This window comes from Struthio camelus, chromosome 10, assembly GCF_040807025.1.
Source record: "Struthio camelus isolate bStrCam1 chromosome 10, bStrCam1.hap1, whole genome shotgun sequence".
NCBI lineage: Eukaryota > Metazoa > Chordata > Aves > Struthioniformes > Struthionidae > Struthio > Struthio camelus.
The window spans coordinates 26,442,796-26,459,044 of NC_090951.1; the positions used below are offsets into that span (position 1 = coordinate 26,442,796).

Here is a 16,249-nt window from a genome sequence, read left to right on the forward strand (position 1 = left end):
CTTTTCTTTCTTTTTGGAGACACTTCAGCCGCCCTGCTCAGCTCTTTTCTCCTATCGCCTCCAAACTGTTGGACTTTTCCTCCTTCACGGATGCCTCTGTTGTGTCCCTGATTTGTCTAGCTCAACATAAATACTTCTCGCCAGTCATCCAAGGCCTTGGAAATGATCCAAAGACTTGCCTATTAAGATGCAGTTTGGGCTTTCAGTCTATGAATCTGTGGCAATTGCACAAACAATCCTTACACAAACACCATGGCTGGATAGATTTTAATTTTAACCCAAACTGTATATTGGTATGTGCTACTTGGAAGTGAGGAGGCTAATCAAGAGAGATGAAATGATAGCTACTGGTGTTAACAGTATGCTTTCTATGGAATAAGTGCTTTGCTTTCAGTCCCAGCCCGCGCTTGGTGCTGGAATGCATGTTAGGCTCCAATCTGGCTGTTACAGTTCCACTATTGCTCCAGGCCTTGGGCTATTTCACCAGCTGGTGAAGGGAAACAAAACCTGTAGGTTCTCAAACCCTTTGCACATGACTTGTGTTATCATCTACCACCCAGAGTCAAATCAAAGCAGCCAGCAATCCCCAGAGCCTTCTCTTGTCCCAGGCAGCTGCAGAGGCTTTAAGTTTTAACCCCCATCCACAGTAAGTAGCACTGGCTCTTATAATCTCTTATGTGAGATTATAAACTCCTTGGGGAAACCTTCATTTCAATGCACTCTGCTGGAGCAGCCAGCTAAAGAACAGAGACTTGCACATCTCTGATTTTTGCAGGTCTTAGCTTTTCTAGCTCGACACTCTGCCATTCTCCACTTATTCTTGCTGCCCCCTTCCCCCAGGCGTATCCCCTGTCTCCCCAGCTTGGTAGCCCATTTGCTGAGCATGTCTGGAGAAAAAAAGACCATTCCTGGCTGCTGTCACCCAAGGGAGAGAGGTGTTTAGGCCTGTTCATGGTCCGGGCCTGCTCCCTGCATGCTCACCCACTGGTCTGTCCAATGCCCTGGCATGCCCCTGGCTCTGGGTATGACCAGCCATTCCCATCTCAGTGGCAAGCCTGGGCCACTCGCCTGGATTCCCACCACAGCTTGCTAAATCCAGCCTGGTGTGAACTGCTCAGGGGCCCACATGCTCTGCTGGGGAGAGGGTCGCTTCCTCCACCTCACCACCCTTCCTGCCCAGCTGCCCCAGGCCTGTTGCATCCAGCCCCAGCCATGTCCAGCCAGGAGCATGGGACTGCAGTGGGCTCCAAGCGTGCGTGGACATGCCGTCTTGTGTGCATGTACTTGTGCAAGCATGGCTGTGAGCAGCGTGCTTGATGGGCGAACACATCCATTGCAGTGTCTGTGTGCCTTTCTCACATTCTCTGCATACAGGAAAACAAGCAGGCTGAACTCAATGAGACACAAAGACATAGAATTGAAAAGGAAGAGGCAGAAGAAATTAAAAGTTACTGGAGCTTTGGAAGCAGGCAGGGGAGGGGATGGATGGGAGCTGACTCATCCATCTTCATCAGCTGCAATGTGGATGATTGCAGAGATGATTGCTGGTTGCCCTTGGGCTGGGTCCTGGCAGGGTGGGGATGCAATGGGGTGACTGTGTTGCCAGGGCACCAGCAGTGTCCCTGGTTTTGAAGAGGGAACCAGGAGCAGACAGTCACAAGAGCAGGGTGCTGGAAGCAGAGCAGAACACCAGCCCAGACACTAGTGGGCACTGGGATAGTGGTCCACGGCATGTTGCAGGTTGGCAGTGTGCTGGCAGAGTACAGCCATACAGACATATGGGAGGGGTGTGCTGGATAGCATGGTAATGCCTGGGAGAGCATGATGGAGCAGCCCAAGGTGCTGGTAATATAGCAACAAGCCAGGCTGCTGGTGTCTAGAAACACCGAGCTGGCAATGCTGCTCAAACAGGGTGCTCTGAGCTAAGCGCTGGCCAGGTAGTGACAGAGTGCAGAGTCCTTCTCTACCAGCTACTACTGCGTGCCATGTTCTCAAAATGCTGTGAGCTTGCCAATAATTGGGCCCTGCAGACACCTAGGAGGGATGTGCTGCCCATGATAGAGCATGGGGAAACTGAGGCAGGCGTGAAAAGGCTCCCCACAGCACAGGGAGGAGCAGAGGCTAGGCAAGGTGGGGAGAAGATGCTATGTGTGCAGGGCAACGTGGCTGGTCACACCTTGTCCCTGTACTCTGGAATGACTGGGGATGTCACCCACATGCACGTGCCTCGGTTTCCCCAACAGAAAGTGGAGACGCTTCCCTGTGGGGTCAGTGCTTCCAACCTTTGAGGTGGACCCTACTGAATTCACATTCCCTGCTCCCTATCCTGCTCTGCTGAGGGAGGCTCCCAGGTGGGTCCTGCAGGGTTCCAGCCTGGGGACAAGTGCAGTGAGTCCTCCCCATAGCACTGCCCTCATCTCACCCTGGAGGCACCTCGAGCTACATAGCAGGATGGTCCGTGGGTCCCAAGTCCCACAGCAGGCTCCATGCAGATGTCATTCTCTGCCTGTGAGAGCCACCGTGCACTTTCAGGCTGAGCTGGACAGATAGACAGTCCTTCTAGGACAGGGAGCCTTGAGGTGCCTCTCTGTTCCCTGCACTGAATCAGTCTGGACTGGATACTGGGCAGAGTCCCCTGGCTAAGAGACATGTCAGGTCTTCACTACAGAGCAGCTGGAAGAACCCAGAGATCCTCCCTTTGCACTCCTCAGCCATCCCAGGACCCTGCGAGTGCCACATGCTGTTCCGGGGCTGTTCTGGCCCTGAAGCCAGCTATGTTCCTGCTCTGAGCAATGTCCCACTCTGTGAGAAAGGACTCGGGAGCCAACTGTTGAGCAGGGACCTTTCAAGGCCTTGCTTTCTGTGTTTGCTGAGACCCCGCCATCATAGAGCCCACTTGGCTTTGCAGCTGAACCACTGGCACTGGGATTCTCCTGGCACGACTACTTCCCCAGCCGATCATGTACTAATGCTGCCAATGCCCAGCAGTTGTCCTCTGGGAGACATCCCATTCACTTCCCTGTGGCTGCTCATTCCTACATCCTTTGTGCTCACTGAAACTGTGCTCTGAAACACAGCTTCTTCCTGGCTTCTCCTTGAACGTTCTTATCAGGGCTAGGAGCTGTTACTCCAGCCCATTCCCTCCCCTGCTTGGCTGGAGATGCCAAGCGATTAAACCAGGTGACATCTAGCACCACTGAGATATCAAAGGGATGTCACCCTGGGAGAAGGAGAAAGGGGACATTTCTGGCCCCCCCAGGATCCCCATCCTCTGCAGCTCCCTCCTCAACATATGGTCCAGTCCCATCACACCAACTTGGGATGATCCTGCTACTGTTCCTCCTCCCGCAGCTCTGAGGGCCCCATGTAGAGAGAGGCAGGGGTACTGGACATGACCAGCCTCCTGGACAACCAGGGCCACTGCACCCCGCTGTCCCTAAGGGCCCCCCTAGGTGGGGGACTCCCACAGTCATAGACACCCATTGTCATTGGGGGCACAATCCTGCACCTATACACTGCATGCCATGGCCTGGGGCCTTCCTGGGTCTGAGGCTAGGGCTGGGGCTGGAAGCAGCAACTCTCAGCTGACATTACCCCTCCAAAACATCTGTGGGGCGCTGGGGACATGAACTGAGCCATGAGCCAGGCTGGTCCCTGCTCCTCACTGCAGTGTGAGCATGGCAGGGCACATGCTATTTATCATAAACCGACTGCACGCTCCCATTCTCCCTATCTGGGGACCACAGAGCTTCTCAAGGACCGATTTCTCCAACACTCTACTTCCAGGGGGTATAAATGGTCCCAGCATTTTCCCATGCAGTGCTCCACCCACACACACAGGCACACAAATACCCACAGAGATGGCCAGCCCTGCCAAGGCTCTGCAGGTGGATGGAGCTGGAGGTACCACCCAGTGCAGCTGGAATTCAGGCCATGGCAGAGAGAGTCAGATAGGCCTGGGGTGAGAAAAGAGGCAAGTGGGACTTCCAAAGGGAGATAGGGTCTTTATTACTAACGCAGCACATGATGAGGAATTGCAGTGCCAGGCCAGCTGGTTCCCACCCTGGTCAGGGGAATGGCTGCATCTTGCCTGCAGGGTGCTCCAAGTCCAGCCATTGTCTTGAGTCAGGCCAAGGCCTGTGACATCCAGCTGCCCTGCTCAGCCTCTCACTGCAACAGGGCTGCTGTCTGGACACGATCGGACTGCCAATTTAGGGTGTGGGTGCAGGTGGACCTGGCTGTTGCAGGCTCCAGGCTGGGAGTCTCCCTGCCATGGGGCTTGTCAGAGTGTGATGGTGACAGAGGATGGTGCGAGGCAGAAGAGGATGCTGTTTCTGGGATGCTGGTGTAGAGCATGCTCCCTTCTCAGTAGATCCCAGTGCTATGCCTGCCCCTCACCCCTTGCCCCTTACACCAGAGAGCCCAGCTGAGCTGGGCTGAGGGTCCCTCCCCAGCTGAGGGACCTCAGCCCTGGAGGTATCTGCGTGGGCCAGGCAGGGAGCAGCCACAGGGTCCTTTTGAGCCATGGTCAGGGTTTGGCACTACAGCCAGCACTGGCCAAGGCACAGGGCTGCCCACTCAGGGGTCCTGCTGCCACAGGGAGATGTGATCCTGGGCTGCAAAGCGAAATGGAGAGTTAGTGCTCCTCACGCCACGGAGACCTGAGGGGTCTCAGCATAACTGGCTGAGGGGGACAGTCCCAGCAGAGCTGGAGGCTGGCACCTCCAGGGCTCTGCACCTAGATGAAAATGCTCTGGCTCACCCAAACTGCCTACCCCTTCCTTGTGGGGGAAGGAGACGGGCACAGCACGAGGGGCAGCAAGGGCTACCAGGCCACTCACCGAACTGGCAGATGTACCGGTTTCGAGTCTTGCAGCGCTGGTCATTCCAGTTGAAAGCAGCTGATGCCTGCATCTCCACACAGTTCCCAAACCTGCAGCCCCAAGCAGGTGAGGGTGGTAAGGCAGGAGAGGCCCAGGAAAACATCAAGGATGGGAGCCATGGGCTCCAAGTGAGACACAGCCTCAGCAGAGACACTGCACAGTGCTAGACCTGCTCTGTCTCTGGTGGGAGCTAGAAGGGCAGGATCTGGCCAGGGCCATGGCCAGGCACTTACCCCTGGTTGTCTGGCTGTCCAAAAGCAAAGCTGGTGAAGGAGGATGGCTCGCCTGTGTCCCAGCGGAATGAGGCCTTGGATGTTTTGTAGGTGAGACCTGCAGGAGAAAGAGCCGGGATGGCAGAGCCTCCAGCACCTGGGATATGCAGCAGCTCTGTGCCTCTGCACCTGCCCCGGTGAACCCTCCACCAGACTATCCGCACAGCACTGACGTGGCACTGCAGGCAGCTGCACCGGCTTGGGAAGACAGCCCTGACGCCCAAGTACATCCAGGCACCTGCAGGGATGCTGCTTGGCCCAGGGGAGCTGGACTCAGCTCCTCTCTCCCCTGTGCCCCTTCAGAGGGTAGCGCCATGGCCTAGGTAACTCACCGATCCAGAAATTACGGGTCTCAAAATCTGTGTCTGTCACCCTGTTGCTGGTTTCCAGACGGCTGAGGTAGAAGGCCAGGATGTCCTGGACTTTCTGATTTCTGATCTGGGCCAACATTGCCCCTTTCTCCTGGAAGGAAGCAAGCGAGTCGGCCAGAAGAAGTTGGCTCAGATCTGTGCTAAGCAGCCATGAGAGGCGCTACCTGCTACTCTGCTTCCTAAAGCATGGAGTGGGTCATGCCAGCTACTGGAGCAAACGGGCCTGTGCAGGAGGACCCGTGCTGGGTTGGTGCTCAGACAGCTTGGGGGCATACCTCCCCACTGTTATAGGGATGGAACCCATGTCCCCTCTTTCACCTCCAGGCAAATGACCATCAGGGCACCTGGACCAAGCCATTGGAGGCTACAAACCCCAGGTGACACCTTTCAGCTGCAGAGATCCACAGAACCAAGGGGGTGGAGCTGCCTGAAGCTTTAAGAGCAGATCTCAGTTTTGCCACTAGTTTTGATGGAAGCATCCAAAGTGTTAGGTCCGTGTTAGGGGAGATGTTTATGCTCCACGTGTGTCAGTGAGCAGAAATGTTCTCATTTTAGTGAAAATAGCCCAAGCTCAAAACTGACACACTTTGTAACTGGGCAAGACCTTTTGCTTAGCTGGGAACAAGGCTTTTCTGGTTTGCTGAGAAGACCTTTTGCTTAGCTGGGAACAAGGCTTTTCTGGTTTGCTGAGATTTACTCAAAGGCTTCAGGTCATTTTGTCCAAGACTTGGCCGTTTACAGGGCTCTGACTGTCGTGACAGCTACCATAGGGCCCTTCTCACAGCTGCTTGCAGAGACACTAACCCAGCAGTTGGTAAAACATGTCAGATGTCAGGGATTCTTACAAAACTGAGAACAAAGCAGAGAACTTCATGTATAAACACCAGACTCATCCTGGCTGGAGGTGTTAGCCTGCCATCAGCCAGACTTCCTCTGATGCCGGGGGTACGAGGCTCATGCTGCGACTCAGGGCTCCTCTCCTGCCCTGGTCTGCCTGGCATTGGAGCCCTGCGCCCATTGGCATCCTCATCATGTTGTATCACTACAGAAACTGGTTGGTTCATTCCTCATTCCCCACTGATCTCCTTGCCTAACTGTTGCAGTTGCTCAGAGGCCCCAGAGCGGGCCAGAGCCCACCCTGCTCTGATGAGGGTCAGAATCAGCTTAATAAAAATCAGCTTGGTAAAAGGGTGGCTATAAAGGGCCCATCAGTCCCTCTGTGCAAGGATGAGGGTGCAGGTCACCCGTGGCTCTCAACCTTGGTAGCAGGCACAGAGGGGAACGCAAGAGACACCCATGTGCGGCTGCCCCATAGTATCACAAAACTTCACAGACCTGGTCATATCATCGTCACCTACTGGAATCGGAGGCTTTAAGGAGGATGCAGGGAATGGGCTGACCTCAGGGCACTTCATCCTGACACCTGTGGGGCACCTTAAACTGGGTGCTTGCACCATAACCACTGTGCCTGGCTCCCTGCACGCTGCCCAGCACGTCCCTGGGCACTGGGCTACCCCCATGGCTTGGAGGGAGGCACGGACACAATCTGGGAAGTACTCTGGCAGTGCCAGCATCATTATCTCTTATAATTGCCAAGGCAGATCCTGCCGCCCTGCCAGCAAAGGACGGTAGCCAGGAAATCCCAGCCAGGACCATATCCTATCCTCACATGGCAGTCACCCCCAGACTTTGAAGCTGTCCTGGTGGGTAGGATCTCTGTGGCACAAAGCTGGGGGCTCACCTGGCACTTTATTTTGGCTCCATAGTATGTGTCGGCCTCAGGGGACACCATGAAGCAGTTGCCATCTATCCTCACGTCGCAGGCGTGGAAGGGGAACTGAATCTTCGCTGCAGATACAGGCAGGTGCAGATGGGTCCCTGCCCGCCCTGGTGCCCTGTGTGCCAAGCAGGGCCCACCAGTCCCAAGCATACCCAGTTTAGCCCTGTTGAGCCCAGCGCCCGGGGTCCCTGCATGGAGATCCTTGCCGTGACCCCAAACTGGCTGGCCTCAGCAGTACAGGCCAGCCCAGACTCACTTCCGCACTCAGCACCACTGTAGCCAATGTCACAGAGGCAGGAACACTCCTCCTTCCTGAACTTCCCATGGAGGCACTGCACACTGCACTTCACTGCAAAAAAGACAGCATTAGCTCTGGCCCAGCCTGCGGCAGGGCCAGCCTGGCTCGGAAACCCTCATCTGCCCCAGCACACAACACTGCAGGTCACGGCGTCTCTACAACGCACCACATGACGTACTGACTGCGCACTGCACACACATGTATTGCACTACCATGTACACAAGTGCACCGAACTGACCACGTGCACTGCAGTGACTGCATACTGAACCGGTGGCTTACACTGCACCGACCCCACACACACACTGAACAAACCATGCACACTGCACTGACCGCACACGTATGTACTGCACTGACAAACCATGCAGTTCACCAAACACGCTACACTGCAATGACCATGTACATGCCTGTACTACCCTGACCACACATACACATACACTAACACCAACCACACACACGTACACTGCATTGACCACAAACACATGCAGTGCAGCAACCAAGCACATGCATGTACATGTCAGTACGCACATGCAGAACATGCATGCGCTACTCCGGCCCCACACGCATGCACTGCACAGACCACACACATGCCTGCACTGTGCTGATGGTGTCCTGCTCATCCTTGTCTACCACGCCCTTGCCTGAGGAGGAGAGGCAAGGGCAGGCAGGCATTGTACGGCGTGCCTGCCCCTCTCACCTTGGCAGTACCTGCCCGTGTATCCTGGGGGGCATGTGCACTGGCAGCTGCTCATGTTGAGGTACCCGCTGTTCCTGCAGGTCATGCGACATGGGTTCCTGGGCACCTCTGGGCAGAGAGAGAGCACATACACACGCGCAACTGTCAGGGGCCAGCTTTGTGCCTGAGGCTGGGGTATGTGTGGTGCCCCAGCACAGCACTGGCCATGGGGGCTCTGGGGACTCACCGCAGAGCCCGCCACCGTGGTCCCAGGATTTGAAGCAGCCAGAGAGCCCAGCAGTGCAGAGTGAGCACCAGGCCCCTTTCTTGTAGGGGACAATGGTCTTCCCGTTCATCTCCCAGTTGCCCCTGCCAAGAGACATAGAGGGTGGCCATGTGGTGTGGCCCTGCCACGCGTGGTGGGGCTCTGGGGTCACCCACGTGGGCAGCAGGGCCACAGCAAGGGGCAGCAAGGCAGAGCCAACCAGAGCCCACCACGCGGCAGCTGGCCATGGCTCCGCCCACACACTCAAGCCCCACCCACTACCGCACAAGCCTTGCCCACACCTCCCAGCCCCACCCACTGCTTCCACAGGGCCCCACCCACACACCCAGCCTCGCCTCTTCATAGGCTATGGGCCTCCCCCGCCACCACAGTGTGGGTGACTCCGCCCACATGTCCTAGCCCCACCCCCTCCCGAGGCGGTTTACTCAGCCCCGCCCACTCCGCGGCCCAGCCCCCACTCCCATAGAGGCCCCACCCACACCACCTGGCCCCGCCCACTCCCCCACTCTGCCCAGCCACGCCCACTCCCTGCAGAGGCCCCGCCCAGGCGCTCAGCCTGGCCCGCGCCCGGGTCACAGCGCCGGCCACTCGCAGCCAGGGCCCCCCGGTAGCTGTGCCCCCTTACCCGGGTGAGTAGGCACAGGCGAAGGCCTCGCTGTGGCCCTGGTGCCCGGCACACGTGTGCTTGCCACAGCCCAGCTGCCCCGACGTGGCCCAAACCAGCTGCAAGAGAGCCAGCGCTGTCATCCCGCTGTCTCCCTGCAGTCCCCTGCCGTGCCCCCCCCACCTCTGCCACGGCCCCACCTGGGTGTAATGGCTGCAGGTGGCATTCTCGGCACAGCGCGCCGCCTGGTAGTCATAGTGGCGCCCCTCGGCGAACCAGCGCTGCAGCACGTCACCGAAGCCACCGGTGCCCACCGGCAGCAGGGCCTCGCTCCAGCCCACATGAGGGGCTTGCTGTGGGGCAGGGCCTACCAGGCAGCTGGCCGCGCGCACCGTTGCCAGCTGCGCCAGCTCCTCGCTCCAGTCCTGCCAGGAAAGAGGCCAGTGCCTGTGAGCCCACAGCCTGCCCCGTGGCACAGCCCAGACCCGCTCCCTGCATGGCCACCCCAGGACGTGCCAGGCCTGCTGTGTCTCGATCCTCCCATGGGCCTCATGCTCGCTGCTCAGGGGCTCTTTGTGCCTCCAATCCGGGTTCAGTCCCCACCTCCCCAAGGTGGCAACCCTGGGTGGGGAATGGCCAGCCAAGCTGGGCATGGTTTCTCTATGTCCTAGCAAAATAGCTGAGCTGCTCGGCAAGCTGCGGCTGAGCTGTTCACCTCTTTGCCCTGGTGCTGTACTGCGCTGTGAATGGCTGTGTGGGGTCCCTAGGGCAGCCCCGCTGTGCCCCGCCGGGCTTGCTTGAGGGAGCCAGCAGAAGCAGTGGGCCCAAGCCTAGCTCATTGGGGTGTGAGTGCTGGGGATACGAGGGACATCAGTCTAGGATGTTACAGGAGCATCAGTGGACATCGGGGATCTCTGCAGCGATGGGTCACTGGGGGACCAACCAAGGGATGTCAAGCAACCATCAGGGGCAAGTGGGGGACATCAGAGGATCATCAGGGAACACTGGGGACCATGCAGGGGTTGCCAGGGGACTAGCCCCGCCTTCCGTGTGCGTGAGGACTGGCAGCATTTGCGGCATGCCCTCTGCAGCTGGATCTGTGCCAGGCCGCACCGGACCTTGCTCCCCAGGGCCCCACACTAGCCATGAGAGGGGGCATGGGGGAGGGGCTCTTATGCTTCATTAGCTTGCTAATTAACTGCTATTTGCTGCTGACAGGCAGATGGGGCACACCCAGGGCAGTGCTGGCTCTGGTAGGGGTCAGGTAACCAGGATGCTCACCAGCCTCTGCATGTTGGCAGCAGGTGGCTGCACTTTGCTCCTCAGCTTGTTGTGCAGGGAGAGCACCAGGAAGGTCTCCTTCATACTGAGAGCTGAGAGGGCGAGGGAGAGCAGGGGGTCAGGGCTGGGGGCTGAGTGGGGCCCTGGGGGGCCCCTGCTACGGGCAGCCCCACAGCCCCAGCCAGGCACAATGGGCCCCCAGCCGTCAACCAGCAGCCAGGGATATGGGAAGGCACCCGGGTCTCCATGGAGACCAGAGGGGAGAAAAGAAAGTGCTTTTAGGCAGGGAGCACAGAGGGGGCAGGAGCCGGGGTGGGAGAGGGGGGCTGGCCTGCTGGGGCCCCACGCCTTGCAGGGGTAGGCTGAGACCAGGAATGCACCCGGCTCCCAGATGGCATTGGGGTCAGGTGCGCTGGGGGCTGCCGGTACCCGCTGCCTCCATCCCACCTCTATTGGCCCTCTGCTAACTGAGGCTCCAACCCCACTGGGCTGGCCTCGTTGCCAACCCTGAGCCCCCACCACCAGCCCAGACCCCTGTCAACTATTCCTGGGACCCCATCACCAGCCCCAGGCCCCCGTTGTCAGCCCAGACCCCTGCCATTGCCAGCCCCAAGCCCCCATAGCCAACTCTAGCGCCCACCACCATCCCTGGGCCTCATCACCAGCCCAGCCCCAGGTTCCATCGCCAGCCTGGGCCCCCATCACCATCTCCAACCCTCCTTGCCAGCCCCAGGTCCCATCACTGGCCCCAGGCCCCCACTGCCAGCACAGATCCCCTGCCCACCTGGGAAGGACCCGGCCTGGCCCCAGTGCAGGCAGCCAGGGATGTGATGCAGGGCTGGGGGACATTTACCCTGTCCTCATGGAGATCGTGCTCAGGAGCCAGCCGGGGGCCTCCCTGAGGTGCCCTGCTCCACCCCAGAGCCAAACATCCTTCAGCCACTGGCAGCAGACCGCCCCCCAGCCCTCTGCCAGTTACCTTGGTGCCCCAGAGCCAGCGGGGACAGCTTCTCCAGCGGGTTGGGTCCTGTCTCACCCACCCTCCAGGCCAGAAGGCTGCAGGCCAGCAGCACCAGGAGTCGGCGGGCTGAGACTCTGCCGTCCTTCATGCAGGTGGCTGGGGGGGCCAGGGCCCCTTGACTCTGTTCAGCTGAGAGAGAGGATTTGAGAGAGACAAGCTTTCCACCAGCCCTGAAGCACTGGCTTTGGGACGAGTGAGGCCACACACTTGTGTGTGTGTGCATGAGAGAGAGAGAGAGAGAGTGTGTGTGTGTGTGTGTGTGTCTGTGTGTGTGTGTCTGGTTCCAAGATCTGATCCTATTCAAAACTTCAGACAGGCACTAGCTGGTCAGCTTGAACAAAAGGTTGACGGGTGAGTAATAGCTCTGTCAAAACAGTCGCTCAGTGGTGCGAACAGGGGAGACGGCTCCTGCGGGGCCCCGCGCCAAGGCTCTGCATTGCTGCCCCACAGTGCTGCTCCACCAGCAAGTGCTCCTGGGGCGGATCCATCGGGGGGTCTCAGCCCCCTGGGTACAGCACAGCCCCGGTCTGGTCGCCTCCCTGCTCTGCCCTGGCCCTGGCACTGTAAGCGAGGTGAGGACAAGAGCAGGTATCCCAAGCCGTGCCCACTCCAGGACCAGTCGCTTGGGTTTCAGAGCCTGGATTCCAGAGAAAGGACGCAGCGAACAGGAGCGGCTTGTTCCCTGGGCCCTGCTGCCTGCTCTCATCCCATCCCATGAATTAAACATGTCGGGGAGGGGATACATACCACTAGGGAAGGAGCAGCAGGCACAAAGCCAAATGCCTGCTCTGGGGAGCTGGGCAGCCTGGTTACAGGGTGGGAGGCCTGTGAGGGCTGGGGAGCTGGCAGCAGGAGAGATGCCAAGCCGGGGGCCATGTCTCGGGGGGCCCTTGGGATCAGGCACAGGCCCCAGAGCCCCCTGTGCTCAGGGGGCTCAGCCCTGCCCTCACAGCTCTGCCCCAGGCTTGGAGCACCCATGCCAGGCACTTGGGGGTGCTCCCTGGGCACAGGGGAAATGTGTGAGGCTCGGCACACTGAGCCCCAAAAGCAGATGAAGGGTTAACATGCCTCATTCAGTGTTGGGCACAGCCCTCAGCCAGCACTGTGCATATGAAGCTCAGCCTTGGCATGGCCCCACTGGCTGCTTCACCCATTTCAGAGCATGGGGGAGAGCTGACCCTCCCCGTGAGCTGGGCCTGGAGGAGAAAGGTGGTTTCAGGGCATTATGGCCCACCTTGTTGGAGGGGAAGGAGCTGGAGGAGCCTAGCATGTGCAGGGCTGCTGCCCTTGTTCCCTGGGGGAGATGACAACAGCGAGAAGCCCCTGTAACAGCAGAAAACCCTGATGCTGGGGACAGAGCGTGCAGGAGGGACAGGCTGGTCAGGCCTGGCTGAGTGGTGTCAGAGTAGGACGGCAACATTGCCAGGGACGGCCTGGCAGCACAGCAGGGATTGGGACCCCAACCCCAACCTGCAGACAGAGCTGCCTTCCGATGCATCCCACCCTGCTGCCAGCAATCAGCTCTCGGACCCAGGATAGGAGCATGTGTGCAGGGAGAGTGAGTGGGAGCAAGTATCCCTTGCCACCCTTGGGTATCTGCCAGCAGTGATGAGATTCGTAAGGCCCTCTCCCCTATGGAGAGCCATGGTGGAATTTTCATGCAGGTGCCAGGACAGATTTATGCCCATCATAATTTGGAGGCACCCAGAGAACAGCCCCCTTTCCCTGGGGGGATGCTGCGAGGCACAGCAGGGTGTGTGGCAGGCCCTGGGGATGTGAGCTACAGGGTGGCACAACCACCACCTCTCCAGGAAAAGCTTCCCTGGAGGGTGGCTCAGCTGAGAGCTGGGCTGCTGAAAGTGGCCATCTCTGGTCACACTGCCTGGGAGGAGAATGGCTGTCATGGGAGTCTAGTCTGCTCCAGTTCTCAACCAATTTCTAGTCCTTCCACCTCCTGCTCCCAGAAACTCCTCAACCCCAGGAGATAAATGACCTGGAAAGTCTTGATGCTTTCATAGAAACACAGCTAGTGTTACTAGCAACACTACAAAATTGGCTCAGAAATGATGGCATACAGACATCCCCTGTTCTTCTGAGCTTTTGAAGGGTCATGATTTTTCTGACCTTCCCCATTCCCAAGAGGATTTGACATCTCCCCTAGCAATGAAAGGCAAGATAAGTGCATACAGGTGTGTGTGTGTGTGTGTGTGTGTGTGTGTGTGTGTGTGTGTGTGTGTGTACACGCTAGTGCTTTCAAAACCAAATTATAGAGTGTTATGAGTCAGTGCAGAACTGGTGGCAGAACCAGCATGGCAAAGAGCTCCTGCTGCTTGGAAAATCTCTGTCTAGATCTTAAGTTACAAACACTACTGGATGGATGCCAGGTCCTATGCACCCAAGTGTGGGTGCTGAAGTGCTGGCGCTGCAGTGGGCAGAAAGGAGAAGGCCCTCTCTTTGCAGGCCCCCAGCAGCTGGCTGGGGGGCCTCAGCAAGCACTCCCAAGCACAGCCAGCATTGCTCTGCACAGCGAGCGCCAGAGCGTGCGGCAGCCTGGGTTTCGGGCGGCTCCGCCAGGGCAGGCTGCCGGGCAGCTGCGGGAGGCCTGCTTTGGTCCCTGCCGGCCCAGAGGGCATCACTGGCTGCGGGGACACTGGCTCTCCATCCCTCCGGGCTCTCCAGGCATTCCCTGCTGTTCTGACCCCTGAGGCAGGGGCTCACACAAAGCACTGAGCTGGGCCTCCGCAGAGACCCTAGAGCGGGGCCAGCCAGTGCGTGTGGGGAGAATGATACCCCCCAGCCCCCTTCAGGGGTGCGAGTGCAGATTCGGCGCCCTCCCCAGCCCTGCGGGCCCCGTGCCGGCTGCCCTCGCCCTCCCCAGCCTTGGGCCCCGGTGGCGGGCGGCCCTCGCACGCGCCGGAGGCCTCGCCGCAGGCAGCGCGGCCCGGCGGCGGCCCCACGGCCCGGCCCGAGGCGGCCGCCAGCGTCCACACTCGCGCCGCCCCGGCCGCAGCGCGCCGAGCACTGTTTGGAGCCTGCGCCACGCCGTAGTCACAGCCGTTGCCATGGCGACGGGCCCAGCGGCCGGAGCCCGCGGAGGCGCCCGGGAGCTGCCGCGCCGGCCCGAGCGGGGGCCGCCGCCCGCCTTCCGCCGGGCATGAGGCGGGCGCGGGGCCGCGCGGAGCCGCCTCTGCGGGGAGAAGGTGAGGAGCGGGCGGTGGCGGAGCCGCGGGCAGGGCCCGGCCCTCCGCAGCGCGCCTCTCCGGGGCCCCGCTCGCCCTGCCCCCGCGTCCGCAGGGGCGCATGGCTGCTCGTCCCGCTGCCTCCGCCGGCCCTTCCCCGGCGCCGGGGCAGGGCCTTCCCCAGGCCGCCTGCCTGCGCCGCCGGCCCCGGCCGGGCCTGCGCGCGGCGCGCGTGGGCGGCGTGTCGCCTTACCGCTTGCCGCATGCCCTTCCCGGGGACTGCTCCTTGGTGGTCGGCGTGCGCCCCGCGCTGAGCAGCAGTCGGGGACTGCAAATCCAGAGCTGTAACCTGATAAAGCTCAGTTTCTCAGCTAAGCCACCCCTGTTAGCCATCAGCGTCAGATGGGCTACCTCTCCTCCGTCCGTGGTGGTGTCGCATCAGTTCAGAAGTAAGCCCCAGTCATGACTTTGAACGCTCGTTTTTATATGCAGTATTTTCCACAGCCATGCAGGAAGGAATGCAAGACACAGCCTTGAGAGCACATACCCATCGCTTAGTGGTTAGGGCACTCAGCTGGCAAGGGGAGATCCTGTATTCTAGAGTCACATACAGAGTTCATATAGAGTCACATAGAGTTCACATATCTTTATTTTTCATCAGTATCATGAGAGAAACTACAGAGCAACCCTTGGAGTTACAAGGGAAAGCTGAGAGGAACTGCCTATTTTACTGCTTTGAAACTGGGCGACGTATTACGCACTGCTTTCGTCTGAGTTTCTTGAAGGTTTTTGTTACAAAACAAACACTTCTGTGGGATGCTTGTAATCTTAAGAATAGTTTAGCTAGGAAGTAGCTTACGGTAGCTTTAGTGACAGAACACTGCGAAAAAAATCCTGTCCATATAATCGTACAAAAAATTATGACATTAAATGACATAACATTAAAAGCCATCTGGTATTACAAAATGGTCATGCAACAAAACAAGAATTCCAGATTCTGTGTGGGCCCAGAAGCAATAAATATGTGCAAACAAGTTTTCAAAAACCTAAGGAGAAAAATATCAAATTGTTTTATTAATAATGACTTCTCATTACTGATGAGACAATTGCCATATACCAATCTGAACTATGAATGTAAGCAGATACTGCTAATTTCTTCAAAGACTGGAGTTTGGGTTTTTTTTTCAAACTGCTTGTCTGTAAAACTGTGCTGCACAGTAAAACTGTGCTGATGAGCATAAAAGATACCCTTTTATAGTCTTACCCTCTACTTCTCTATCAGTCAACCACCAAAAAGATATTCCAGTCCTTTGCCTGTGACTGATACACGATAATCGGTGTATCAAGATCTGAATCATTCTGCTTGTCCATTTAGCACATTGACACATTTGCTGTCTTCCTTACCTTTGGAATTTTCCTGGTACAGGAAACTTTATCAAAAATACCATGAGTGAACTAGAGACCTCCTCCTCCTTTTCTTTCAGTGCACTGGTACACAAGTTAATCAGACTAGTTGAAGTGTTCTTTAACATCCTCTATAGTTACTAATAAAACATTTAGTTACTAATGAAGGATAAGAAAGTGACTGTAGTAGTCAGTAT

The 16,249-nt window shown here is 58.0% G+C and overlaps 2 protein-coding genes across 8 annotated transcripts in view; one reads left to right on the forward strand and one right to left on the reverse strand.

Annotated features, from left to right (window-relative positions):
* Positions 1 to 3,986: 3,986 nt before the first annotated feature.
* Positions 3,987 to 15,253, reverse strand: LOC104154137 (C-type lectin domain family 18 member C). 3 transcript variants are annotated; one of them, XM_068955898.1, is made up of 13 exons: positions 14,902 to 15,060; positions 11,428 to 11,598; positions 10,449 to 10,540; positions 9,368 to 9,592; positions 9,189 to 9,286; positions 8,525 to 8,646; positions 8,299 to 8,406; positions 7,563 to 7,655; positions 7,268 to 7,374; positions 5,488 to 5,617; positions 5,117 to 5,213; positions 4,842 to 4,933; positions 3,987 to 4,616 (listed from the first exon to the last, which is right to left on the reverse strand). In XM_068955898.1, the coding sequence occupies exons 2-13, from the start codon at positions 11,555 to 11,557 to the stop codon at positions 4,579 to 4,581; spliced, it is 1,332 nt and encodes a 443-aa protein (XP_068811999.1). In that variant the 5' UTR covers positions 11,558 to 11,598; positions 14,902 to 15,060; the 3' UTR covers positions 3,987 to 4,578. The 3 variants fall into 3 exon arrangements, with proteins under 3 accessions (XP_068811999.1, XP_068812000.1, XP_068811998.1); XM_068955899.1 differs by lacking the exon at positions 9,368 to 9,592 and having other exon boundaries at positions 14,902 to 15,253; XM_068955897.1 differs by lacking the exon at positions 14,902 to 15,060 and having other exon boundaries at positions 11,428 to 11,938.
* Positions 14,552 to 16,249, forward strand: part of ZDHHC1 (zinc finger DHHC-type containing 1) — a 31,975-nt gene continuing 30,277 nt past the window's right edge. For 3 of the 5 annotated variants that reach the window (XM_068955893.1, XM_068955894.1, XM_068955895.1), the window contains exon 1: positions 14,552 to 14,669. The gene's annotated coding sequence lies outside the window, so the exon portion shown is untranslated. Of the gene's footprint in view, positions 14,670 to 15,008; positions 15,098 to 16,249 lie in introns of those variants that run through there. The other 2 variants (XM_068955896.1, XM_009690375.2) reach the window with 2 other exon arrangements.

Coding starts and splice junctions, on each gene's coding strand:
- LOC104154137 (XM_068955897.1), bottom strand. CDS start 11,692: ATGCACACACACACAAGTGTGTGGCCTCACTCGTCCCAAAGCCAGTGC. Junction 10,541..11,427: donor GCTGGCTCTGGGGCACCAAG/GTAACTGGCAGA, acceptor TCGCCCTCTCAG/CTCTCAGTATGAAGGAGACC. Junction 7,656..8,298: donor CACGGGCAGGTACTGCCAAG/GTGAGAGGGGCA, acceptor TCTTTTTTGCAG/TGAAGTGCAGTGTGCAGTGC.